This window comes from Nannospalax galili, unplaced genomic scaffold (genome assembly GCF_000622305.1).
Source record: "Nannospalax galili isolate Female #2095 unplaced genomic scaffold, S.galili_v1.0 scaffold95, whole genome shotgun sequence".
In the NCBI taxonomy this organism is placed as follows: domain Eukaryota; kingdom Metazoa; phylum Chordata; class Mammalia; order Rodentia; family Spalacidae; genus Nannospalax; species Nannospalax galili.
Genome location: NW_008342393.1, coordinates 9,851,123 through 9,877,874, shown reverse-complemented (window position 1 = coordinate 9,877,874; position 26,752 = coordinate 9,851,123). Strand labels below are relative to the sequence as shown.

General features: G+C 46.3%; 1 protein-coding gene across 3 annotated transcripts in view; it reads right to left on the bottom strand.

The window, feature by feature from the left end:
- Positions 1 to 26,736, bottom strand: part of Hlf (HLF transcription factor, PAR bZIP family member) — a 56,457-nt gene extending 29,721 nt beyond the window's left edge. For 2 of the 3 annotated variants that reach the window (XR_003850395.1, XM_008838427.2), the window contains exons 1-2: positions 26,221 to 26,736; positions 23,908 to 24,243 (exon numbers count right to left, since the gene is read on the bottom strand). Coding sequence is in view for 2 of the 3 variants with exons in the window: in XM_008838427.2 (XP_008836649.1) it covers positions 23,908 to 24,243; positions 26,221 to 26,335 (451 nt within the window). In the remaining variant the exon portion in view is untranslated. Of the gene's footprint in view, positions 1 to 23,907; positions 24,244 to 25,636; positions 25,707 to 26,220 lie in introns of those variants that run through there. The other variant, XM_017799440.2, reaches the window with a different exon arrangement.
- Positions 26,737 to 26,752: the final 16 nt, after the last annotated feature.

The following is a 26,752-nucleotide window of genomic DNA, read 5'->3' as shown; positions in this document are numbered from 1 at the left end:
CTCTAAGGAGTATTTTACTCATGTCTCAAAGCATTCCGTGCTACTGCTTATCACTAGGGCAGTTTACATGTCACATGCATTTATGTTTTTCATAGAGTTCTGCATGTCACACCATGCCTTTCAATTTGGGGAGATGTATCCTGAAGAGCTGGCAGGGCTAGCTCAGGTTTCCTCTCCCCCTTCTCGCCCTTTCCCTGTAATCTGTGAGCCGGTTTACCGGCCTCCTTATCTTATTCCAGGGTCAATTTCACAAAGACTGGCAGCAATAAGCCTTGTGGGCGTTTTGTCCTTTTGAATTTGCTCAGACCTTTGGCCCAGAACAGGCGATAGCAGGGCCCAGAGCAAAAGGCAGGCGCTTGCCGGCCTTCCCACTGACACTGACTTTCCAGAAGTAGGTGTGTTGCCACAGCAACTTTTAAGTCGTATGAATTATGCTGCCTCTAACCTCCCAACGTCTTCTTTAAACACACGGTGTTTGAGACCCATAGCTTGCTGCCCTGGAAGTGCAGACACAGACTCCTCACTGTGCAGCAATAATTTTCCCTTATCTGGGTAAGGGAGTCAGGCCCTTAGGATATTAATTACCATACCCATATTTTGTTGTCTCACTATGTACACCAGGCTGGCCTTGATCTCAGAGATCTGTGTGCCTCTGCCTCCTGAGTGCTGGAATTAAGGCGTGCGCTGCCATGCCGTGCTTGCTTCTTTATTCTAACCCATGTCCTAGAACACTTTGAATGATCCTTGCCTGTGAATTATTGCCACAGATGCAACAGTTTTCCTAGGAATTACTAGCACACTGTTCATACCAATTGGGAAAAACACATTAGGTCACAAAACATCCTCCCTGTCTACTGGTAGCATCTTTGCTCACCCTTCAAGACACGAATTGAGGGTCGTCTCTGTATTCTCACTTCTCCCAGGTCAGAGACATCACTCTCCCTTGTACAAACCCTTCTGTCATCTATCACACTCCATTCACGATTATCTCTTTGCGACTTCTGAGCTTCTGCAGTTCAAAGGGTGATATCTTCCTTATCTCTTCAATTGTCATCACCTCGCTCAGTGCCTGATAACAACTGGCTCTGAATAAATGTCAAAATAAATATCCATAAGCTATGGTTTTCCATTCATTTTTATTGTCACTAAGCAACAGGGGAAACAGCACGATGACTGTGTCTCTGACTTGAGAGTAAGGTCTAAAATCTCTACACACACATGCTTTTGATAAAGGACAAGACTCACACCATCCTTTTTCGTGCTTGTTTTTCAGATCCAAGAAGTGCCTGGAAAGGGAGGTTCTCCATCTGGAGAGAAGCACTGAAGCCCTGCAGAAGGAAGTTGTCACATTCCTTGAGTCCTCACCAGGCAGCCTGACATCTGGTCTACACTCAGGGGAAAGAGGCCACATCCTCACAAGCAGAGCTATTTTTGCATTCCGAGCTGCTGAAGCGTTACTCGCTCATACAACTTACACACAGGAAGGAGAAGGAAACTAATATTTACCAAGTGAGGCTCGATGACCTGTGCTGCTTCCCCCGACCCTAACCTCCCCAAGCATCTCTGAATTGACTACCTTCTCCATGTTTATGTATCTGTAAAGGGTGCTCACCAAATGTGTCATGGGTAAGCAGATAGAAGGAATATACGGAAGTCTCTCCAACTCCCTTCCACATTCCATTGAGGGTTAAAAGCAGAGCTGATGGCCACTGTAGTCAAATACTCTTGCTTAAGGACTTCTCTCCATGCAGGAGAAATCTATTCATGAAAAACTGAGGCTCTCTTGACTAAATGCATATGTCCCATGCTGTACTGGGCAGATCAGCAGTGTAGGCTGTGGCTTGTCAGACTATGCTGGGGGCCGGGTACCAGCAATCTCAGGGACACAGAATCATTCGATGTTCCTAATCTCTCCTCCAGGTCCTCCCCAAATATTTGAAGGCTGAGTTCTTCATTCAAGGTGCTTCTCTGCTAGATTATATCACAAGGATCTGAGGCTTTGATAGTTGTACAAAAGCACAGGATTCACTTTTAAACTAAATCCTTCATGATTTAAACATAAAGCTTGTGTTTTAAAAGCTGGTCTGGCTGTCCTTCAAAATCAGATTCCCTAAGAGTTGGCTGAAGAGCACCCAGGACCCCAGGGGTGCTGCCAGATCAACACAACCATTCCTCTTTTTTCCCCCTCCACATCCAGATCCCCAGAATCTAGTTGCCAGCATGCTGTTCCACGGGCACAGGTGACCTGAGAACTCTAGGCACTTTGCTCCTTTCAAAGAGCCTGAGAGGGAGAGGGCAGGTTCTGGTGCCAGATAGCAGTGCCGTGTTCTATCCCAGTTCTTCTGCCTACTGACTCATCTCTATACCAGTCTGTTTACTTTCTCTGGACCACATCTGTAAAACGCTAATAATGACAGTACCAGTGTATTGCTACTGCTAGTAGTGCTAGAGATAGCTTTGGGGTGTAATGAGATAACACATGTAAACTGGGTAGCCTAGTGCCTAAATCATCATAAACAGGAAGGGTTGGTAACTACTGAGCTGTTTCCTTTCTACCTATTGTCTGATAGAGGTCTATCTATAGAGCAGAGTTCACAGTTGATCAGAGTAAGGGTTTCCCAGGAAGAAGGGAAGAAGAAAGAGCTATACTCAATCACGGGAGCACAGTGGTGACTGCCATCACCTCGTACAACTGCCACACCTGAAGGCCCTTCCACTGCCATCCTGAGGAATCCCAGGCAAAAGCAGCTCCTGTATCGTGATTCGACACCAAGCCCTTCTGTGAAGGTGGCTCTGCTTCTCTGGGTCACCGAGGAAGGGTTCTCCTCATGTTGTTTAAGACACAGACCTGCATTCTGGAGTGAAATATGCAGGAGCTCTGGGCCAATGGGCCTCCTGCCCCTTACACAGTGTAACCAAGTGGAATGCAGAATTCCAGGAACTAGGCTAAAATCAAGGTTTATTAATAGATGGAGGGACAGTTCTAGGAGAGATTAAAACTTAAGAAAACAGGTATGGGATCATTGCAGTTTGGTTTTACCAATGAAACATTTTTCTTTTATGAAAAATTTTTGAGGACCCCAATGTGGCCTGTAATGGTTAGACTCATAGATGAATATAAGGTTGTTTGAGTAGTCAAGCACTAGTTCTATCTAAAGAACTTTGCCACCTCAGCCTGGTAGGTCAGAAGGACATTTCTCTCCCTAACATACCGATAAACTGAAGCACCGTGAATGTGCGAAGGCTCATCAACTCTAGCTGCTATCAGAGACTACCCCCTGGCCCCAGTAAACAGTATGGTATGGCGGGTGCAGAATGAATACTTTGTAGGGAATACTGATGGCATCGTGAAGTTGTGATTGACCTCTACTACTTCTTGATCCACTACTGTCAGGGTAGTGAACCAGAAGAGCAGCATCCACCTCAGCTGACACCGCAGTGCTGGGCCACAGCCGATCAGGACGTTGCCCTCAGCACCGGCCACATCTGTTTCAGTGACGACTGCTGGCTGGTGTGGGAGAGCCACCGTTCTGCAAACCAGTCAGATCCTATGTACAAAGAAGCTGCACCCAATATGCCCGTGGAGAGGTGCTGGCCCGCATCTGCTAATCAAAGAAATCGACCTTGATGGTTCTCCCTGTGTGTATGTGCGTGTGTGCAGCACATTCTTAGACAAGCAGACGCTGGAGGTTGACATTGTGTGTCTTCCTCATCTGCTCTTGACTTTATCTTATGAGACAAGGTCTCTCCCTGAGCCTAGCCTCATGGATTTGGCTAGACCAGCTGGCCAGCAAGCCCCAGGGACCCTCTTGTCTCCTCCCAGAATCGGGATCATAAGTGTGGGACACTGCACCTAGCTTTCTACATGGGTGCTCGGGATCCAAACTCAGGTCCTTGTACTTAATAAAGCAAGCACTTTGCCAACTGAGCCATCGCCTCAGTCCTTGATGATTAAAAGGAAAAAAAAATCTACATCCTCTTCCCTCCACCCACATGGAATCTGTACTTACCCAGTTAAAATCACAGCTAATAGTTGGGTAAGCTCTAAGAACACTTACAGGGGATCCGGGCCTGTACAGGTGGAGTGACTGACTTCTAGACACTTCTCTGTCGTTAAAGGGTAGAAAATTGGGCTTCAGTTATCTACCCAGACCTTCAAATATCCAAATCCTCTAGTATGAAAACTCTTTTTATGTTTGTCTATTTCATACCACATTAGGACACAATAGCATGTAAGAAAAGCAGACCATGGGGCTGAAGAGATGGCTCAGCGGTTAGGGGGATTAGGAATACTGGCAGTTCTTTTGGAAGACCCGGGTTTGAATCCCAGTACCTAACAGTCATCCATAACTCCTGTTCCAGGGGATCCAACACCCTCTTCTGTCTACCGTGGGCATTGCAGGACACAGTTGCACTCGCATACATGAACGCGATACACACATACACATAAGATAAAAATAATAAACAAAAAATTTTAAAAAAGAGAAGCAGACCATGAAAGTGTCATAGTGAAGGAGCCAGGCACCTGTCACTGTATCCGCTGCAGGAGTCTGCATAGGCCTCCTCTGAGGCCAGTGACTCAGGCGTTCCTAGCAGTTCGGGGTACCATCAGGACCTTATGCGAAGACCCGCCATACTGGAACAATTCTGCTAGCACAAGCACTTGTTTAAAGCCATTTCTAAGAGGAGCAGTACCTTTGCATTGCATTCATTCTGCCAGCGTTTGTCCCTGAGTACCAACTCTGGCAGAAAGCAGGTGCTGAGGTGTGTGCAACAAAACCCGGGCACCACTTCTAAGAACCTTGCAAGTCAGCTGCAAAGAACTGACAAGATGCCATCGAGAAGTATAGCAAGCTGTGGGTGTCCAGAAGACCAGCTTCCACAAACCTTCCCTGCTTTATGCAAAAAGCAAAAGGTCAGAAGGACTAAAAGCTCACACTAGTGAGAGGAGAGGGCAACTGGCCCTACAACCTAAAGAACTGATTCTCTAAGTAGTCCAGACACAGTCATTCTGAACAATTGTCTTGTTATAATGTAGCAAGGAAATGCACTGTTAATTATAAAGAGAAATTACATTCCCAAACACTTCCTAAGTGGGGTAGAAGTCACAAGGTGGAGTTCTGCTGGGTGGCAAATGGTAGCGAGCCAGGGCTTACTCATTTACCTTGGCTAAGACAGCAGATAGGACTAGAGAGATGCCTCCACAGTTAAAAGCACTGGCTGCTCTTGCAGAGGACCCAGGTTCGATCCCCAGGACCCACATGAAGCTAACAACAATCTGTAACTCAAGTTACAGGGGATCTGATGCCCATTCTGACCTCCAAGGGCATTGCATAACACAGGTGCACTTACATACATGCAAGCAATACCCTCATACACATAAAATTAAAATAATAAATATTTTTTCACAAAACCACAGCAGATAATCCACTTATGTACAGTGGAGAATTGACATATGATGCTCACAAAGGTGACTCTCAGTCTTCTAAAGAGAGTCAGTCAATCCCCAAACAAAAAATGTGATAGGGATGGGGATGGCACTTGGTGGCAGAGTGCAATGCCAGGCATGTGTGGGGTCCAGGCTTCAATTCCCAGTCTCCCCCTCAAAAGAAAACAGGATTTTTAAAAAACACCCCCACCTGTATATATTAAGGGAAGGGGACATCACTCTAAATAGACATCTAAACTTCAACCCTTTCTTAACACTATTAGAAGACCTCTTTGCATGTGCAAGGTGATGTCATCTCTCTGATAACCTTGTCTAACCTCACCTGGAATGGCTAATGATGACCACAGTGCTGCTTTGCAATGTATCACTCTCCTTCCTCTCCACTGAGCTAGCACACCCAGCAGCCCTGTGAGAACTTGGCATTATTTTTTAAGCTAATTACCAGCAGGTTTCGAGACAGGTGGATAGGTCTCTGTCACCTGTCTACTGCAGAGTAAGCAAAGGCGTCACCAGCAGCTGACCTGCAGGAGGACGCAGCGTGGCTCTGAGTCTAGGCATCCTCTGCCGGGTAAGGAAGCCTCCTGCCTCTGAAGCAGCAGAATCGGCCAGGAGACGGTTCTCCAAGTCCCTGTTGGCTGCTGCTTGGCTACATGGTACTGACGGAAAACATAACCTTTCAAAGTGGCAAATACTGGAATCAGAACAAGGCTCGGCCCTTGGGAAAGCCTTATGGGGTGGGGTGATGGTGAAGAATATTTTCACAAGAGGGACCTAGTTCATTACAAAGAGATAAATTTGTACTATGCTGATACATCTTTGCTTTTTAACCTATCTTTCCTAAGGAGGCTTAAAATCCCAAAAGCAACTTTACAGTCAGATGTAAAACTCAGGTTGGATTTTCAGTTTGCCACCTAACAAGAGTAAGAGGCAGGGAAAGGAGATTATCCAAAGCATAAACTAGACTTCCTTTCTCACAGTTCCTCCTTTTTGAAATTAGATAGTTTTACTGAAGGCAGGAGAGCGAGCATGGTTTCTGAGAATTGTGAGGTGGGGAGAGGTGCAGTGGAGACACAGGCAGGACAGTGCAGAGCCCCAAAGAGCAACGGGAAAAGAAATAAAAATAGACAAGAAGGGAAAAGGGAATGGAAGAGGTCCGTTTGTTTATTTTCACAGTGCTTGCCATTGCAAGAGGCTTGCTGGAGTTCCTTCCTTCAATGGCTGGCTGGAACCCAACCTTAGAAAAGTCTTAGATCTTTGGAAAGAAAGATTTGGACAACAAAGTTGTTTTATCTGGGAGAGGAGCTCGTTTACCCAAGAGTTCCAGAACTTTGGTTTTGATGTTATTACCCTGGCCTGAGTTTCTCTGTCCCAGGCAGTGCTGGCTATGTTTACTGGTTTTGCAAGTTCAGTCTGGGAGGGAAGGGGCTTCTCTTTGCTGCTGATGCTGCATTTTTCTGGATCACATAGCTATCTGGACACCTTGAAGATGTGAGGATGAAGAAAAGTAAAACATATTCTGAAGGTCCTATCTCCCAACACTCCTAAGAGGGAAACAACACTTCTGTAACTTACTCCCCAAATAGACACCGCCGTGGATGTTCTGCCAGGGAGTGATGTGAAAGTGTGTTCCGAAGTGAAATGTAAGCTTGGCCCGGTGCCCAGCTTTCTGCTGAATCCTGCACAGAGCTGCAGACTGGCGGACCAAAGACACACATTTCTCTCCACGTGACTGCAAAAGCCAGGCAGTCCAAGCAGATTTCTTTGTGTTAATAAAATGTGATCTCTACACTGTACGTACATACTAACAATCCTGGGAAAATGTGAACCAGAGAAAGACCCAAGGAAACCCATGGTCCTGGCTGGAAAGGGGTGGCAGATGCTGGCCCACTTTGTGGCATTCAGGTCCGGGGAATGTAAAATGGGAACACAGAAGATGCATCTGGTACCCTGGTGAACATGGCTTAAGCAATAAGGATAATGCATGGAACCCCGTCAAACAGGCTCCCACACACATGTCCACTCTCTTTGTGAGCCATAGACCCAAATCCTCAATGGACGCTTTCTCAAGGTTTAGTGCATACCTAAGATCTGTGCTCTGTCTCTCCTAAAACAAGATGTTCTTAAATAGGGTGGGAGCTTGACTCCGAGTTACACAGTGTTTATGTTGGTCTGGTGTGAGGTGTGGTCAGCACACATATTTCTGCTCTCTCACCCCACAGGGACTCAGGTAAAGGCAATCAACTTTCTGTGAACTAGGACAACCATGAGATACAGCCACGAGCATCCTAAACAATCACCATGGGGGCTAGGACCCTAGGAGCCTGTGTTTGCAAGGAGCCTTGGCCTCCACTGACCTCTGATGGAATCCACTGCTCAGCGTCCCAAGCCTGTCAGTCTACACCTTCGGAGAAGAGGAAGAGGGGATTAGCATCCCCTGCTGCTGTTACTGAGCCTGCTTTGAACATACTAGATTTCTAATCTCAGGACTTTCAAATTCACTGTGCCCTATGGCCAACTTAAGCTTCCCAAATTGGTGTGTGTTGGCTGGCGTTGAAAGGTGGGAAAGGGGTATGAGGAGCAGGACCCTAGGGAACATCGACACTGGGGGACAGTGCTGGGGAACTCAGAGCTTGTTTTACAGGGCTACTGAACCTCTGACCAGAGGGAGCAAAGTCATGAACAAAGTGACCCCTGATTCCACCCTCCATGCCCCCATAACTAGCCCAACCTCCAGGCTCCTGAGCCTAGGATCAGGCAATCAGCTGTAACCAGCCAAGTAATGAGCAAGAGCAATGGAGTTGAAGAAACTCCCAGACCCAGGTGAGCCTTCACCTTGGTTAATCTGCAAACTGGCTAATCAGGCTCAGGATAATTGAAAGTTAATCGTATGCAGAGCTCAAGTTCAGTCACTGGAAAACAACAGGAAGTAGCAGGAGCAAAGGAAGTCAGGGCCACTCTCCACTCCGGGCCACTCTCCACTCCGAGTGGGGTCTTAGTAGAGTCTCCAGCCCACCTCTCTGCACTGCCCAGCACAGTCCTGGATCCACCCCTTGTCACACAGCTACCCTGATCCCAGGAAGCCCACTGTAAGTGCTCAATATACGGCAGGTATTATGATTCTGTTGGTACCATTCATGGTAAGTGAGGAGGCTGGGAGGCTCAGAGACATTTGGCTGGCTATGTGAAACACATTGGGAGAGCTGCAAAAAGCACTACTCTCCCCCTCAACTGTTCTTTAAAAAAAAAGTCTGAAATGCTCAAACATCACCAGGAAAGCAGATCAACAGCACAAAAGCATAAATCACATCCTAAAGCTAAAGAGAAAAAGACCTCAGATGCTCTGTGCCATCAGCATGGATAACAGAGAGGCATCATCATTCTGAGTCTCCTGGCGAAGCTCCAGCACCCCTGGCTGTGGAGTGAATGGCTGATTGCCTAGCAAATGTGCAGGGTCCAGGGACTCTGCAGCCGGGACCTCTGGCCACAGCCAGCCAGTCTGTGGTTTGCGGCTGTCTCTGTTGGCCCAGGGGGCACCTTGCCTGTGCTTTGGTGAAGTATCTATGGAATTACGTTACAGCTTCCAGCTTCCTCCACCTTGCAGCCCTTGTCCTGTGACCATGGAGCAGAATCAACAGACTTCCTTTCTTCTACTCTCTCTGTTCACTCAACTAGACTAAGCCTCCCCCGAGAGAATAAAACAGAACCTGCCAGAGGCTTGGAAAAACATTTTTCCAGGACACCGGAAACAACACTGGCCCAAGTCCTTGTTCTGCTGCCCAGTGGAGGGGACAAGGATTTTCCCAACCTGCTCTGGCAGGACAGTACATACCTGGCACTAGTACTGCCCTGCCTAAGTTCACAGCAGACATTGCTAATTAATCAGACCTCTTTCCACCAATCCAGACTGAGGCTCAGAATCTTTCAAGATGACTGGTCCTAGGAGCCTGCATCCAGCCACCCCAAGGGGAAGCTGAAGCCCGGGTGGAAAAGCTGCCATCAAGAGGTAGCTGTGGGCCTCGGGGATTTTCCTTCTGTGATTGTCCTTTTTATTTTTCCTGCGTGTTCTGTCTGGCTAATAAACCACCACTGAGATAGTTAACCCTTGGAGCAGTGATTCCAGACAGATAAACTTAGGTTCAGAGTTGCTCTGGAATGCTGAAGAAGCCAGTGTTTCCCATCCCGGACGAAGGCAGTTATTAACCTGCTTTGATGCTGTTGCATTGTTTTTTCTCCCCACAACGTCAAATGATTTTTTGCATTTCAGTTGCAGTTTAACAACTCCATCATCTCTTAAGAGCGGCAGAATGCCAGATACTTAGTCTCCCTGGCCTGAGAGCAGGACCATGACTCCAAGAAGCTTTTTTTATTCATAGGTTCATAGGAACCTTAACACACAGAGTCACAGAGCTAAAACCAGCACCTACATTTCACTGACAAGATCACTGGGGTCTTGAGAGCAATGGTCACTTACCCAGGAACACACCTCCCATCCTGGCAAACTGGCTGCCAAACGTAGATTGGCTAACTCCAATCCATGTTCGTCATGACTAGGCTACCTCCGAAGTGCTTCCCTGTGCTTTCCCATTTGCCTTGTCAAATCCAATGGAAATAAGGCCAAACTAATTTGAACTTTGAATTGAACTTTGTCTGGTCCACTTTCTATCTGGCTACCTTGTGTTTATAGCATATATGTACATGAGGAGGACCTGTATTACTCTCATTTTACAGATGTAGTAAAGCCCATAGAGGTGGTGAGAATGAGATGATACTTTTAATCCATCACACAGTGAGAAGTACACCTAAGCTCTCTGCACGCCCCCATGCAAGCATCACGGAGCTCTCAAAAACCCAGTCTAGCAACCTGTATGTGAGACTCCAAATGCATTTTAGAAACTTCTCTTTTTTTAAAAAAAATTATATCGATTACTTTTTATTTTATGTGTATGAGTATATAGCCTGCATGTGTGCAATTGCACCCATGTCATGCAATGCCCACAGAGGTCAGATGATGTTGGATCCCTGGAACTGGAGTTATAGATGGTTGTTAGCCACCATGTGGGTGCTGGGAATTGAACCCAGGTCCTCTACAAGAGCAGCTGGTGCACTTATCCACTGAGCCATCCCGCTAGTCCTAGAAACTTCTCTTTACACACCAAAATCTGACCCTGAATAAAAACAACAGTTGCAACTCTTCCCCCGCCCACTTCACAGATATCATGTTTAACATAGCTTAACCCTCATGACAATTTTGTGAAACAGACCACCATTTCTAGTTAAGAAGACAAGGGCTCAGAACTACTCAACATATCATGACTTTCTAAGAAGGTGGTGAGTTCAACCCAGTTTGGTGAATAAAGGGTCCATTCGAGTGTGTGGATGCTCTCAGGACTGTGTTTCTCTGAATATCTTTATCAAACCTTGTTATTTCTGCTTTGATAATGATTTAATCCTGATTGCCATGGTTTCTGGACACTGAGATATGCCTAAATTTAACTTTAAGGTGCCTGTAGTCACGATGGAAGGGCTGATGAAAAAAAAAAAGAAAACATATTTTGGCAATGTATTCCCACCATTCAACCCTCTTAGGAATAGACTCATGTTTAGTATGAGTGAATTCTCTGCAGCCTCTTACATGAAGTGCTCAGCTCCCGCCCCCCCAGACTTAAACACCTCATGGGCAGTTAGGAAGATGGCCAGCTAGAGAGTGGACAAAGGACTTGCTGTGCAAGCATGAGCATGAGGACATACGTTCAGATCATTCCACTGGAAGGGCACGATGACGCCTCCTGTAATCCCGTTGCTTCAGAGGCAGAAACAGAGGATCCCCCTGGGGATTTGGCTACATTAGCCAAATTAGTGGGATCTGGGTTCACCTGGAGACCCTGCCTCAGCAAATAAAGAGTGATCGAGGAAAACAACCGATGTCAACCTCTGTTCTCCACACATGTGTATACATGTGCACATGTACCCCCAGCATGCCTATGTACTTGCAAACAAGGGGGCGTGCGCACACATGCATGCACACACACACACACACACACACACACACACACACGAAAAACCTCATGGGTGTGGCAATGATTCCACCTGCATTTAGTTGGTTTAAACTTAGTACTGTACCCAAACTTTTTAAAAAAGGGGAGCCCAGAGATATGAGAGGATATGAAACTATGCTTAAGGAGCCTTACCTGGAATTAAACACTCCCCCTTTTTTCGATCTTTTTGAGACAGGGCCTCCCTGTAGCCCCATTTGGTCTGGCACTATGTAGACCAAGCTGGCCTCGATCTCACAAAGATCTGCCTGCATCTGCCTCCCAAGTGCTGGGACTAATGGTGTGTGCCACCACACCTGGGTAAACATCCTTCTCAGGAGGGGAAAATCTTGCCAGGTTTGATACTGCAGTACTACGTAATCCCTTAGGTTGCCATACCTTTAATAGCCTTATCTGGCTACTCCCATATGTACAGCACATGATTCAGTGTGTCAAGATCCATGTCAAGGAAGCTGCACTTCTAATCTTGTGAGAAGGCAAAGACATACCAGGTTAATGCCTCAATCAATCAATTTTTGTTGTCTGCTTCAGACAAATTTGTTTTATATGTGTCTTCCAAATGCTCTATTTTTTTGTCAGTCCTCTATGTTTCCACTCCATGTCAAGAACAGGCTCAAGTTTCCCTAGGTGCACTCTCCAGCCACTTTTCCATCTGGCAGGGCATTCCTCAAATAGCACTTGCAAAATTCACTTGAAGAGGATCATTCTGCTTATGCCCATTCAACAGAGTGTCAACAAAAACTAGAGGGCAGTCACTTCTCTCCTTTGTGATCCAGAGGTATCCCCAAAAGACTGAAGGAACCCAAGTCACAAATCTTCCAGCATGCTGAAAAGCTCCAGAGCACTAAAGGAAATGAACCTCTACTCCCTTTTACCTCCACACACTCAAGCTCTCTCTGCAACAGTGTTGGAGGATGGTATGATGCAGGATGGTAAGATGGAGGATGGTAGAGTGGAGAATGGTAGGATGGAGGATGGTAGGACAGAGGATGGTAGAGTGGAGGATGGTAGGGTGCAGGATGGTAGGGTGCAGGATGGTAGGATGCAGGATGGTAGGGTGCAGGATGGTAGGGTGCAAGATGGTAGGATGCAGGATGGTAGGATGGAGGATGGTAGGATGCAGGATGGTAGGGTTCAGGATGGTAGGGTGCAGGATGGTAGGGTGCAGGATGGTAGGATGGAGGATGCACATAAAGAACAAGCCCTTGTCTGTAAATCATGATGATTAGAGTTGGTATCCAAGATACCAGGAGGGCTGTAAAGGGCTAAAGGTGGGAGGACCAGCAACAGAACTGCAAGCATGTGTGTCTTTCCACAGGTATAGATATACCTATGGTCACCTCCTGCATGTCTTTGTAACCCTTTCTTCCTAACAGCTATGGAATGGTATCTAGCCATCATTTCTATAACATAGGTGTGTTCTTACCTGTGTGTCCACAGGTGATAAGGGAGGTGGAAGAAGAGAAGAAACAGTAATTGTAGAACACAAAAGTGGTAGAAGCCATCATTTGTATTATACACATAGGGCATGGATTTCCATATACCATCTCACTGCCTTCTCCCACAGGCCTGGAAGCAGGTACACTCAGTCCCTCTTATAACACAGGAAGTAAAGGCAGAGGTGTTACACTGCTGGTAAGTGGTGGAGCCAGGATTTAAGCCAAGATCAGAAGTTTGATAGTCACCTCTGGATGAAAAGGGAGGACTGAGAAATTGCTCTGATAGATGATTATGTCATTAGTGAAAATGAGAGAAAACTAGTATCTTTGTGGATTGCCTATGACATTCTCTCTGATAGCAAACCAATGGGAAAACACTCTTTGGGTTCCATGTATTTATATGACATTTTAATTTAAAAGTATGAAAACAGTGGGATATCACCAGAGGAGGGGGAGGATGGAGGCAGATGACAGCAACGTGAGTCACAGAAACACTTCAATGTAGAGGTTCTTGACCTCACTGATACACACTTGTGGTTAAGAACATCAATGTATATACTCCTGGGTAGTCTTAAAGAACTATTTTCTACTCTAATAAGTTAAATGAGTTTCCCCCAAATTATGCTTTCAGACTATCTTAATTTATAAAAAAGACAAAGGGGGCCAAGGAGATGGCTGAGTTGATAAAGTGTTTGCTATGCCAGCAGAAGGACCTGAGTTCAAAACCCCAGCACCCACATAAAAAGCTAGGTTAGTGGTATAGACCTGTAATCCTAGCACTGGGGAGGGGCCACAGGAGGATCCCTGGGGATCTGGCAGGATCAGTGTATCCCAGGTTTGGTGAGAGATCTTGTCTCTCAAGACAAGAAAGTAACAGAGGAAAACACCTAACATCCTCCTCTAGCCTCTACATATACACAGGTGTACATACTCTCACACACAAACATGTATTCGCATGTATATACCCCACACACAAAGGATATAAATTTCAGTATTATTGATTTAAGATCAAATGATCATAAAATCTAAGTCAATGCAATGTGACATCCAGGCAAGCTAAAAGTAAAAAAAAAAAAAAAAAAGAAAAGAAACATATGGAGGCCCAAATGCCTTACCCCTGCTTGTATAATATCCAAACTAGCCATTGGACACTTTCAAACTTCCAAGGGATCCAACAACTGCATACTGCTAGCTGGCTTGCTCTGTTTGAATGGATTTCATTCATAGGCTAAAAAATAAACATTTATTTTGATAAGGATCAGAACATTTTGCATCATTTCTTTCCATGCATGTTGCTATAGGGTCTATCTGTGAGGGAATACAGATACTCAGCTCTCCAGAAAAAGGACATTAGCATAAAGAAATCCATCGTAACAAATGCCAGTTACAAAGGCAGCACATCCTCCAAAACTCCACACAGGCTTCGCTTCTCTCTCCACAATCTCCTCTTTCTTCTTACTTTTCTGTCTTTTCCTGTGTAAAGCTTTCAAGGGCCTTTGGCCTTTTAAAAGCAGTACTAGTGCTAGCTGAAAAGCTCCAGGCCAAAGAGAGACCCCATCTCAAAGGAAGTGGACTGCACTCATGAGGATGACAGCCAAGGTTGTCCTCTGGCCTCTGCAGATGCGTGTATGCATGTGTGCATACACAACACACACTCACAAACACAAGTGCGTGTGCGCGCAGGCACACACACACACACACACACACACACACACACCCCAGCAGCAGCAGCAGCAGCAGGGCTCTAAAGACCAACAATGAGGTTTCTGCCTTGGTTCCTCAGCAAAGACTTTGGAGCACACTTCTACCCCAGAGCTAATTAGAAGAGAAAACACTGCCCTTCTTTACTCTAGGAGTTCCTGCCAAAACATTTATTTCTGCCGATCCATTTATGCAACTCCACTTTTTGCAGGAACATTCTGTCACAGATGATTTAGTGTTGTGAGTCCCTCGAGCATCTTTCTGTAGCATGCATTCACTGTTTTTAGGAATCCAGAGTCTACTGGGCAAGATGGGAGCCAAGGGGGTTCCATTCGCCACAAGCCACATCTCGTAAGACTAAACTCCAAAGCATTCTTTCAACAGTCATTAATAACAATAATAAAAGTCCCAGATTAAACTTCCAAAAATAAAACTTTTGGGAGCTTGATGTGACCAGAGAGCTGTCATTTGTTTCTTCAGGGAGACTAGATAGGTAGGGACTTAAGAAGGAAATGACACTTGTTAAAGATGGAAAAGAAGGAATGCAAACGTTTTAGAAATTTTCAAACACAGTCAATGAAGTTTGTATCAATGGGACACACACAAGTACTGTATGGTTTCTTCCCTAGTAGGCAGTAGGCACTGGATTCTGCCAACCTTCCTGTAGTTGTCTACCATATTACCAGGAGATGGAATTGCACGTGCTTTGTTACGTTTTGGTTTGCTTTTTGGTTTTTGTTTGTCTTTTGGTTTTTGCTTGTTTTTTACTTAAGGGAATTGGTTTGGGTTACAGCAATTCTTCTATTCTCCTGTAATGCTGGCTTGATATCAAGCACACTCCAAGGAGCCACAGTAAGTCATTTTATGCCTGTGCCATTCAGCAGCACAGCCCTCACCCCACCGCCTCCCACCAAGCCCTTTCCTCTGATCATACCACACACACACACACACACACACACACACACACACACACACACGTGTGTGTGCATACTATATCTAAGCACAAAATGTAGTTCATTGTGGTTTCAGGGAAGAAGGGAGCCACATGTACAGGGTCAGGACATAAGCATGTAACACTGAAATAATGATTCTTTTGTCTCTTGAGTAAAATTAATAAGCTGGGGAAAAACCAGTATTTTTAGCATGATATTACTGCTGCAGTTAATGCTTATAATCAAGTACTGTTTGTAACAGAGGCACTCACTCCTCCCCTGCCACAAGCATGTACACACACACACACAATGCACCCATAAAAATTAGTTCAGTATACTTGTTTGCAAACCTAGTAAGCCATATAAAATAGAGGCATTTAAAAGCAATGAATGTTAATGGGTTGAGTTTATTAAAATCTATTTTTTACTCCTATGAGACCAGCCCTGGTTTTGGACTTTTTAAAATGTAAACCATTCAAATCCCTCCAACCATTTTCTTGCCAAGAGTGCTTCCCCCAATCACCAAAATTATAGGCTTTACAAGTGAAACCTAAACCCTCTGTTTTGAAATTACTTCATGTAGATCATTAGAACATTGTGTTTTGAAAAGCTGTTTGATGTTCAGGGAGAGAGTATTTATTTTCAAAATAATAAAAATAAGGAAATCCTAGTTTGCCAGAGGAAACTATTGTCAAGTTTCTAAAAATGCTTCAAATCCAACCTTGAACCCAAATAGAAACGTTCACATGCCACTTCCCTCTTCACAATCCTTCAACGGCTCCCCACTGCCTCGGGGACACAGTTCAGACTCCAGAGCCTGTATGCATGTAGCTGCCTTTGTGACTAGCTCGGGACCTCTCCCACTCACCCGTTTCCTCCAGATGAACCTTCTGTACCAGCTGCATTAGATCTGCACCTTGTTTCCCAAGCTCTTCCAGAAAGCTGCACCTAGACACCCCTTCCTTGAGCAAATGCTGCTTCCTGTGAGGTCTGGCAGCATGTACGGCCAGCACTGCTCCCTTGCATAGCTTTAACTGTACGTGCCTTACTCATTAGCCTGTACCCTTCTCATCAGTAGCCGCTGGAGGCCTCGGCATACTCATCTCTTGGCACTGAGAGCATGTTGGTTTGTCCTGGCATTTATCTATTTGCCTACAAGTTCGAACTTCTCTCCGGGATGGCCACTTCCAGGAGACCAGCAACTAAATCCTACTTCTCTGTCTTCCCTCTGGGGCTCAAAGGAAACAAAGTGGAACCTGGTGCCATTTCGGGGACTGCCCACATTACTTCTGGCAACTTATAACCTGCTCTGTTCCAATCACTGTATCACATACTAGAGAAGAGTGGCAGAGTTGACTTGTGGGAAAGGCTGGTTCGCTACGTACCAGTTGCCTGCTGGACACTTCTTGCACTTTGACTTTACAAAGGTCACAGAAACCCAGCTACAATATATCACTTTGCAGATAAGGCAATGAAGGTTTGGAAAACTTAAGGATGTGCATGTGAAGGGACAATGTGTGTGGGGGTCATCCTTCTGGAATGCTGATATGCAGTCTAGCTGGTAAGCAGGAGTCTGAACTAAATAAACTCTCCTTTCCCAACATCATAAAATATCTCTATGCTTTCCTTACTCCTGGGGTCAAGTACAGTTATTAAAACTTACTATAAAAATTAGGTTATGACACTGGCCAATTTATTAGCAAATATTTCAGGGAATCCATCTAAGCAAGAATTTCTTCAAACTGCGTTCTGTTTGCTTGCTTCATTTTTAATGCTGTAAATGATAAGAAATGAGCAAAGGGTACACTTAGCTAACCACAGTCACCTACAAGTCCAAGGCTAAGAGAGGGTCGGGCTAGACAAAGCAGGGAAGCAGAGGGAAACTCTAGACTGAGTCCTGGTCGAGAGGACGCTATCAAGGCTCTTCTCTGTCCCAGGCACAGTCCTCCAGGAGAGTGACAGTCAGTGGCAGAGGGAATCCTGTTCACAATGGCTGGTAAGGGGGTATTTCAGGTGTGCCAGGCTCTGTGCCTATGCTCTAGACCATGAACTATCTCATACAACCTTCGACAGCCCTATGAAAGGGATCCTGTCATTAGTCCAGAATTCCAGATGGGAACACAGAAGATCATGTCACTCAAATGACTTACCTAAAATCAAGAGTAAGCCTGATGTGGCCATGTCAGAATTCATACTTGGCTGTTTGTCGGACCATGTTCTACAGACCGTCACCATATCGTGTATAGATATCTGTGTCTCAAACTTAGGAAATTCTGATACATGTGATGCGTGCTGAGCCAATGTGAGCCACCAAGTCACTAGGTCTTAAGGAAATTTAAGATTATGCCAAACCAATGATCAGAACAGTGGCTTCAGGTGGAGACGTGTGGGGACTGGAGAGAGACGTCAAATATAGTAAATGAAAAATATTAAATCTGAGTATTCCTAACATTACAGAACCTGGTACCACCCATCACTCTCCAACAAGGTTTAATTTTTTTTCCATCTATTTCTTCCCTAGTATCTCCTCTCCTCTCCATGTTAACTTCCGAGATATAACAAATGATTCCAGGGTAAAAGTGATTAGTGCTGGTTGGAAGAGAGATGTCTGAGCCACCTAATAAATCACTCTGTCTCCTCACCCTCTGGCTTTTCACATTAGGATGTTATCAAGGCTTTTTCTCCTCCTCCCCCATCTCTCCTCTCCTTCTACCTAATTCTGTCTTTTTAGTGCTATTTTTCTAGTCTGGTAGGCACAGTGCTGAACTGGGAAGACTCTGCCAAGACCCTTGGCAGCAGCTGGCCTCCAGGAATCCTGCCCACCGTCATGGTGCAGAGAAGATGGGGCCTCTGGACAGAGAGGCAGGACAGAGGGCCAGGCTTGGGGGCTGGCTTGGCTGCTGGACAGAACAGGTTTTCCTGGCCTATCAATGGCCCTCCCTCTGGAGCTCAGCTTCCTCATGCCAGGGTCAGGATTACAACCGCTTGCTGGCACTTGCTATAGTTCTTCTGGGAAAAGAGGCAAGAGGGAGGAGGTAAAAAGAAAAACAAGGCAAGCCAGCACACCACCCAGAGTTGGGCGAGCTCCGCAGGGCACAGACACGTGCCTGGAGCACACAGTCCTGCAGGCAACAGCCAGGGTTTCCAGGGCTCCCAAGAGAGCTGGGGGGCTGGGCACCAGGCATAAGGCTGTTTCCCACCGGCAGAAGAGGAGTTGCTTAACACAGAAGTGATGCCACTAGGTTGACATCAGGAGAGTGATTTGTCCTAACTCAGGAGGGAGAGAAAGGTCAGACTGGCTGCACAAAATAATAGTTGGGCATGCTGGGAAAAAAATAAAAATGTATGTCCTATTTTTGCAGAAGGAAGAGGACTAGATGGACAAATCCCTAAATGGAGAATGGGGACAGGGAATGTGATCTTTCCTCTTTCCCCTTCCACTGCCCTCCTAAGGGCACCGCACACTGAGCATTACTGTGCCCAGCTCCGTGCCAAGTTTTGCCATGCTGTATCTTATTTAATCCTGATAAAACTCCATGAGGAAAGACTATGTATATATATATATATGTATATATATGTATATAACCTCCATATATATGTATATAACCTCCATATATATGTATACAACCTCCATATATATATCATATAAAACTATGTCTATAACCTCCGTTCTGTTGCTGAGTAAACTGAGGTTTAAACAGACACACAACAACACGGCAAACCAAGGGCGGGTCTAGGATGAGAACCTGTGTCTTCAGTCCAAGTTGTCTTGTTTCCCTTTTCTCCCCAAACACCTCTTGCCGCAGGCAAGGGGCTGCCATCCTGTGAACGTCCACAACATGGTCAGGGGACTAGGAAATGCCTGTCCCTTTTCATGGCACTGTAGTGAAGAAAAATAATTCTAAGAAAGTACCTCTAGAACAATGTGGACTTCCTCCCTCCCCTTCACGAGTCTCTTGATTTTAATGAATGAGAAACTCCCAAGATACTTGCGGTGGCATGTGTGACACCCTTCCCCAGGCTCCCACCCTGCAGACTGACATAAACCGGATAGTTGTGATGTGCAGGCCCTTAAAGTGAGCTTCATCTCAGGATACTGGGAAAAGCAAGGGAATTCTTTTGCCTCTATGGATCGTCCCATATCCCCCAACCACCAGAAATAGAGCTCCCCTCCACCATTAGCTAGATCCCATAGCTGAAATTTTCCTTCCACGTCAAAAACCTGATGATCAAAGAGTGGGCAGAAAGACACAAACTCCACGCCGCAAAAGCGCAGCAGGCGTCCCCATCCCCATGCCACCCACTCACACCCTCCTCTTCCCACATGTGACAACACGGAAGGGTTTTCACTTTTCTCTGTTCCCAGCCTTCATCAGAACCCAGTCCCTGGGCTCAACACTGAAAAGAGAGGCTTCTTAATTCTCAGCTGAAGCTGGGCCTTAAAGTGGCAGGACACTGCCAAGCTAGTCAAAGAAAAACCACCAGAAGAAATGGTTTCAAATCTAGCTTTACAAGCACAGGGTTTAAAAATAACTCTGTCTTTGTCTGCTAGATGACTTTCCCTAAAGGGACAGCTGTCCTTAAAGCAATTGCTCAATTCTCAGGGCAAACAGATTCTTATTTTTCCTGGTACCCAGCACATAACCTCCAGGAGCATGCTCCCCACACCACTTCCGATACCACCTGAAGTGCAAAATTTGAAGCCTATAGAATGACTCCTTGCTGGCCAGGACACTTTACTCAGACACCCTGAAGGCCCCGTATCAAAGAACCACTCTTCCATACATGAACAGGGGGACCCATCACATCTTCACCACAACAGGTTTTGATGTGTTCCGGGAGTATTTCTTCAGGAAAAAAATGTTTATTTCTTCAGATACTGATTTATTCCCTGATCAGATACCTACACAGAGGAACAGGTTTGGGGTGCACAAATATGAAATGGGTTGGGAGAGCAGTCATGATAAACAGCTTTGAAAATTCACATCTTGTCATTCCGAGATACCCTCGGGGTAGTCCTCATCATGCAGTGACACAATGCACTGAGCATAACTCAAAAGATGCATGCTGGGCAAACAGCTGAAGGCAAATGTTTGAACTGTTCTGCATCATCTTCTGGTTACCCCAATGACTTAGCTTTATCCCCTAAAAGCATATAACTGCACTCATTAATTATTATTTCTTCTTGGCAACTTAAGATCTCCTGATCTTCTCAAAAGTTTTTCCATAAAGTATGATGGGAGGAGAAAAGTATCCATTTGTATGACAGCACCCTGAATTAAGAATAGATTTTGCTGCCCAAGTTGAAGGTCCAGGCCATTAATTTTCAACCAGGAGCGATTTCCCCCACCGGGGATATTTGGTGGGGGGTAACTAGAGATATTTTTATTTGTGGTAGGTGCTGATGGAATCTAAAACATAGAGTAGGGGTGCCTGTCGATATCATGTCGTGCACAAGGCCATGTACACAAGACTAATCCAGAGCCCCAAGTGTCAGGATTGAGAAATCTCAGATGAAATTGAAATTACACAGTTCCCAGAATGCTCATGGCTATATCTGTGCTCTTTCCTTCTGTGGACTCACTATCCCCAAGACTCACTTGGCACTTCTATTCTAGTCACCCCTGTGAGCTATGCAGAACAGTCCAGAACTTCCTCCTACTCCAGGTTTGCTTGACAGAGCACATCCATCAAGCCCATCCCCCCTACAGCTTAATTTAATTTCTCAGCATAATCTTTACCATGATCAATAGCACATGAATGGCAGAGTATGACTTTCATTGGTTGGGTTTTTGAAGAAGAGCTTTGACTTTCTTTTTCTTCACTTTTAAGACTATGACCAAGTTTTCAATTCAAAACATAAAATTATTTTGAAGTGTAGCCCGACTATTTTTTAAGAGAAATTATAAATTGTTTGTTTCCAGACCTGTGTGTACCTTTCTTTGGTAATGTGATAAAATGACACCCACACATGCTTGGGAGTTCCTTGCTATGAACCGCACCTCTGATCAGGGAATCCCCACGATGTAAGTCATCAACCACTGCAGGCTGTGGAATCTCTGGCAAATGACTTAAGTCTCAAATTCCAAGATCCTGATTTTTCTCTCTTGATAGGATCATCCTAGATCAATACTCATTGGGCAAAATCTCCTGATAGTTCCCTCCAGAGAGAGATTGTGTGCTACGTGTGGTGACTTTGGGAAGATCTTTCAGATGACCAGGATTGTCATAATGGTAAAATTTGACAACCATAGCCACCTGCATCAACAGAATACTCAATAATCGCCATCTGAACTTCTGTACGCACTTGCCCATAATTTCCAACATAAACCCATCAAATAGAAATCATATCCTTCTACTGAAGGGGAAACTGAGGCTCCAATACGTTACCTCATTGCTAAGGTCACACAGATTCCAGCTGAAAGAGGAAGGGGCCAAAGTGCCTGCTCCCTGGGACTCTGCTCCCTCCCTGTGATGCACGATTATTTCTGGCCTGGAGGAGTTATGCATTTTCTGATTGTCTGTTCTGGTGAAGAAGTTGAAAACACTGGCACTATACATATCTGTTCTTCTCTGGTTCATGTAAAGAGGTGTTTGTTCAAGTTTCTGCAGCTTCCAGGGGTAGCAAGAGGTTAAGACTTCGTTCAAATAGAATCAGTGGCCTGGAGTTTTCAAGTGGATTTTAAAAAAGATTGACTTGACACGTAGGAGTATTTTGCCTGTATATGTGTGTGTGTCTGTGTGTGTGTGTGTGTGTGTGTGTGTGTATGCACACCATGCATGTGTCTAGTGCCCATGGAGGCTAGAAGACAGCATTAGATCCCCTAGCACTGGAGATGGTTGTTAGCTGCCACATGGGTGCTGGGAACTGAACCCAGGTCCTCTGTAAGGACAGCAAGTGCTCTTAACCTTTGAGCCTTCTCTCCAGCCCTCATAGTGTATTTTAGAGAAGGGGCCAAAAAAAAAAAAAAAAAAAATCTGAAAGCCCAGAGGCATTTGAAAGGATGAACTTGAACTCTGATAGTCATCTCTAAAGGCAGGGGTATTTTCTTCCTCCTCATCTCATTTCCTCCCATTTAAGGCTCACTCTGTATGTGACAGAAATTTCTTCATGAGGACACAGAGTTCAGTAACCATCTCAAACAAAAGTCTCTCGTCGTCCTGCTTTTTGTCTTCCCCTGCAGCTAAGGCCTTCCGTTCAGTGACCTTCCTGTCAATTCATCAGTCTGAATCTTTGTTCCTGGTACCCGTGTGCATGAAATGATCTTTCTTCCTGTTCATTCGTGCCATGGGGCACTGAAGGCACGGGTCCAGAGCTGCCTCGGTCTGCACTTACTCTTGCGCACTGAGCGGTGTTGGGTTTTAAAGCACAAGGCTTTCTAGGTAATATTTTTGTCATTCTCATATTTCTGTAGCCTCACAAGTTTTTGTTTGTTTGTTTTACTATTTGTGTATGTGTATGCCTATTAGAAGGTGGACAGGGGAGCGTGCATGTACATGCAGGTACACGTGTCTGACTCAGGCTGGCCTGCTCACACTGATCCTCCTGTCTTTGCCTCCCCAGCACTGGGATTACATCAGTGCCACAATACCTGGCTTCTTATGTGGGGTCTGGAGATTGAATGTGGGTCTTCATGCAATCATTTACTGACTGAAAGCTATCTCCCCGTTCCCTCGAAAGCTTCCATAAAGGTGGAGTAAGTGTGATAAACAGAGAGCAATGAAAACAGTATAAGGACAGGTTGGCTCTCAGTCAACAGGAGGGCCAACAGGAGGATCTGCTTTTATTTAGACTCCAGTTCTTGGTCAATGACAAAAGGAGATGGATAAAACAAACAGCTGTCCCATAGCCCTACTGGCGGGATTCCCCTTCAGGCCACAGAGGAATGAATGTGGGCAAAGCCAGCCTTATAGGGTCTACCCAAATCAGCCAGCACGGTCCTATTATCTATGTGTTTGGGCCTAGGGAAAAGCGGCAGGAGATAAAGGCTTTGGATGCTTACATTAGCCCAATCATTAGCTGTAGGTTGGTGTATTATAAGCTGCAGCCTTTGGACCAACTGTTCAGAATTCTCCACCAAGTCGTTAAAATACATATTTCTGGGCTCTCTCCCCAGACCTGAACACAACTTTCTAAACGTAGGCCTACAGAGTCGGAATTTAACCAACTGCAGGTGAGAGACGGGCTCTCTGAAGGGGAAGAGCCTCCAGCATAGGTAGAGCAGAAGGGTGCTCCCAGTCCTCCCAGGAATATGTGCTGAGATCCCCTCCTATGCCAACCCCTCCCCTTCCCACCCCTCATCCCCATCTCAAGGGCAAATCTTCCAGTTTACCTGGTCTGATGGGGCTCTGCATACAGTTTGGAGATGGGATGCCAGTGTGGAGCGGTGCAGAGGCCCGGCTGCTGAGGTCCATGACCGAGGGGGCAGTGGAGGAAGCGGGCTGCAACCCGGGAGGGTGAGGGCTATGGTCGTGCTGGGACGGGCTGGGGGGAATGCCATTTTCTGACAGAAATTCCTCCAGGTCCATGTATTCCAACTGGAAAGTGTCTCCGTCATAGGGAAGGGTTTTGTCCCATAAGGTGGGTCCCAAAAAGGCCGACTGGGGGACCGTCGGGCTGTTACTCTCATCATCCAGCTTCTTTTCCTTGTCTTTATCTTTACTAAATGCTGCAGAAAAAGGGAAAGTTGAGCTTTGTTTGAAAAAGAAAGAAAAGGGGTCACTCACTACCCTGCCTGGCCTCCATTACAAAACTATTTCTTAGGGACACCGGGGTCCTCTGGCTGCTGTCTTCTGTGGATCTAGGGTTAAAAGTTCAGGCAGGACATGGACCTCTGCCTGTTTTTTCAACATCTTCCTATTTACTTTGGAAAGAAAGTCCTCTTCTGAAGGCTGGAGTGAAAACAAGAGAACAGCCCTCTTGTATTCATTGAAAGGATAAGTCACTGAGATCTCAGCTGGAAAACAGGAGACTCTCTTTACCTGAGAATCACCTGAGATTTTATGCATCTGTCATGACTTTGTAAGAAAATCAATAACCTTTTAGAAAATGATTACAGTAAATATGTGGGGCCATTTAGACTTTCAAAGCAAAGGTGTTGGTGCTCTTAGTTTTAGAAAAGCCAGAACTCTACACCCTTCCTTAATTCACTGTGCCTGGATCTTTCCATGTACTAGCTCAATTAACTTACAAGACCACAATTATCACCATCTACAAGTAAGATACAGAGCTCTGGTCTTAGAAGGAAGGGTAGAAGAACTTTCTGAGCTGGCATGCTTGCTCAGAAAGCCACTGGGACATATCTGTTGTTTTGCAAAAGGAATACATTAATAAAAAAGTGTTTTCTTCCTTTTCCTCAAACACTTAAATATATCCAATTTACAAAAATGTATACAGTAGGCATCCTATCCAAGGCAGGAGTGCTGCAAAGGTAAAGTATTCTACTCACCCAGGATGGATGAATGCAGCTCTTTCCAATCTGGAACTACCCCCACCCCCGCGCCCCCATTAGGTCTTTACCAGGTTCTCTTTACCAATATTCCGCTGTGGGTGAAATCTGGATTAATTTGCTTCTGAGTATTTTGGGGGGTTTTTGTTTGTTTGTTTTTGCTTTTGTTTTCTTTAGAGAAACAGCTTCACCGCCACTCATAAGCCTCAAACCTCTTCTGAGAGTGGACTTCAAACATTCACAGACCCAAAAGCCTAGCGCATGCACCCCCTACCTCTCAAATACTATTCCTTAAGCCGTGGGGGGGGGGGGGGTTCTGCACGAACAACCAAGCACCCCGATTCTTGCAACGCAACAGGCTGTTCTCTCCTAGGGGAAAAAGGATGCAAACACTCCGAAGCTATTTGCAGCTGAATAATCTTTCAAGACTTTCTGCAAGAGCGACAGGATTCGCATTTGTAACTGTGCTATCAAACGCAGGAGGCTGCACCTGCCCAAATGACAAATCCGTGGAGGCATCAGCTGGGTCCCCCTCCCACCCCCGGGTCTCAAGTGCCTCCCCTCGCCCCCCACCCTCCAGCCCAGGTAAGCCTAGGGAAGGACGAGGACTTACCAAGAAAAGGCTCAAGCCAGAGGAGGCTCCTGCACGCGGTTACACGTGAGCCTGCTCCGCTCTCCCCTCCCACCAGGAAAGGCGCACCGGGAAAGCTCTGGAGGCGTGCACCGCTCCCCGCGACAGACCACTCCCCCGCGGGCCCCCACCCCGCTTTCCCAGTGACCCCGCAGCGGGAGAAAGGAAAGCGGCTCCGCTCTCGTCGCGTGAGCTCCCGGCACAAAACAGTCACAGAAGCAGCAACACGATCCGAAGCTCCAGACTGCGCAGTGAGGACCCCCTATACTCAGACCCCTTTCCCTAAACAGCACCCCCACCCCCCTGCTCCTCGCCGGCCCTGTCACTCAAGGCTAGGATCCTGACCTGTCACTGTCAAGTTCACCTGCCACCTGCGCTCAGGAGCGCGACCCGGGGGGGGGGGGGGGCTGTCCCCCGCGCGGTTCCTAACGCCGCTCAACCGGGATCCCCTTTTCCCCTAGGCGCAGGGCTATCCGAGAGCTGCCGATTTCATCCAAGCGGGGCTGGGGCGCCCCAGGGCCAGGGGGAGAGGACCCGGGAGACCCGGCGGCCGCAGCAGCGCTCACCGTCTTCGGGATGAAGGGGCAGCTTCAGCGGGTTCTCCAGCAGGGACCTGAGCACGCCGTAGGGAGGCGGGATAAAGGTGGGGTTCAGGGGAAGCTGTCGGGACATTTTCTCCATCGCGATGCACCCAATTTTGTTTTCTTTTCTAAAAAGAAGGCCAATCGCCGCCCCGAAATGTTGAGCTTTTTCCTCTGTCCTTTGCCAAACCAAAAGTACTCGCTCGCAAAGCGTTGGAAACAAGGGGGGGAAAAAAAGGATGACTTCTATCTCTATCGATGCATCTGCATAAAATATTAAAATAAGGAAACTTTGGGGTTTTCAGCGCGGACGGTCGCAGGAGAGCGCACGCGGCGCCGCGGGCTCCTCGGCGTGCAGGATGCTCTCACCTGCCTCCTGCAAAATGTTCAAAATTGCAAAGAGGAAGGAAAAAAAGGTAGAAGGCAGCGCTCTGCGGAGGAGCAGCAGGCACCGCGCGGCCGGCTCCCGGCGAGCACCCGAGGCGGCGCCGTCCCGCCCCACCCCCCTCCCCGCGCC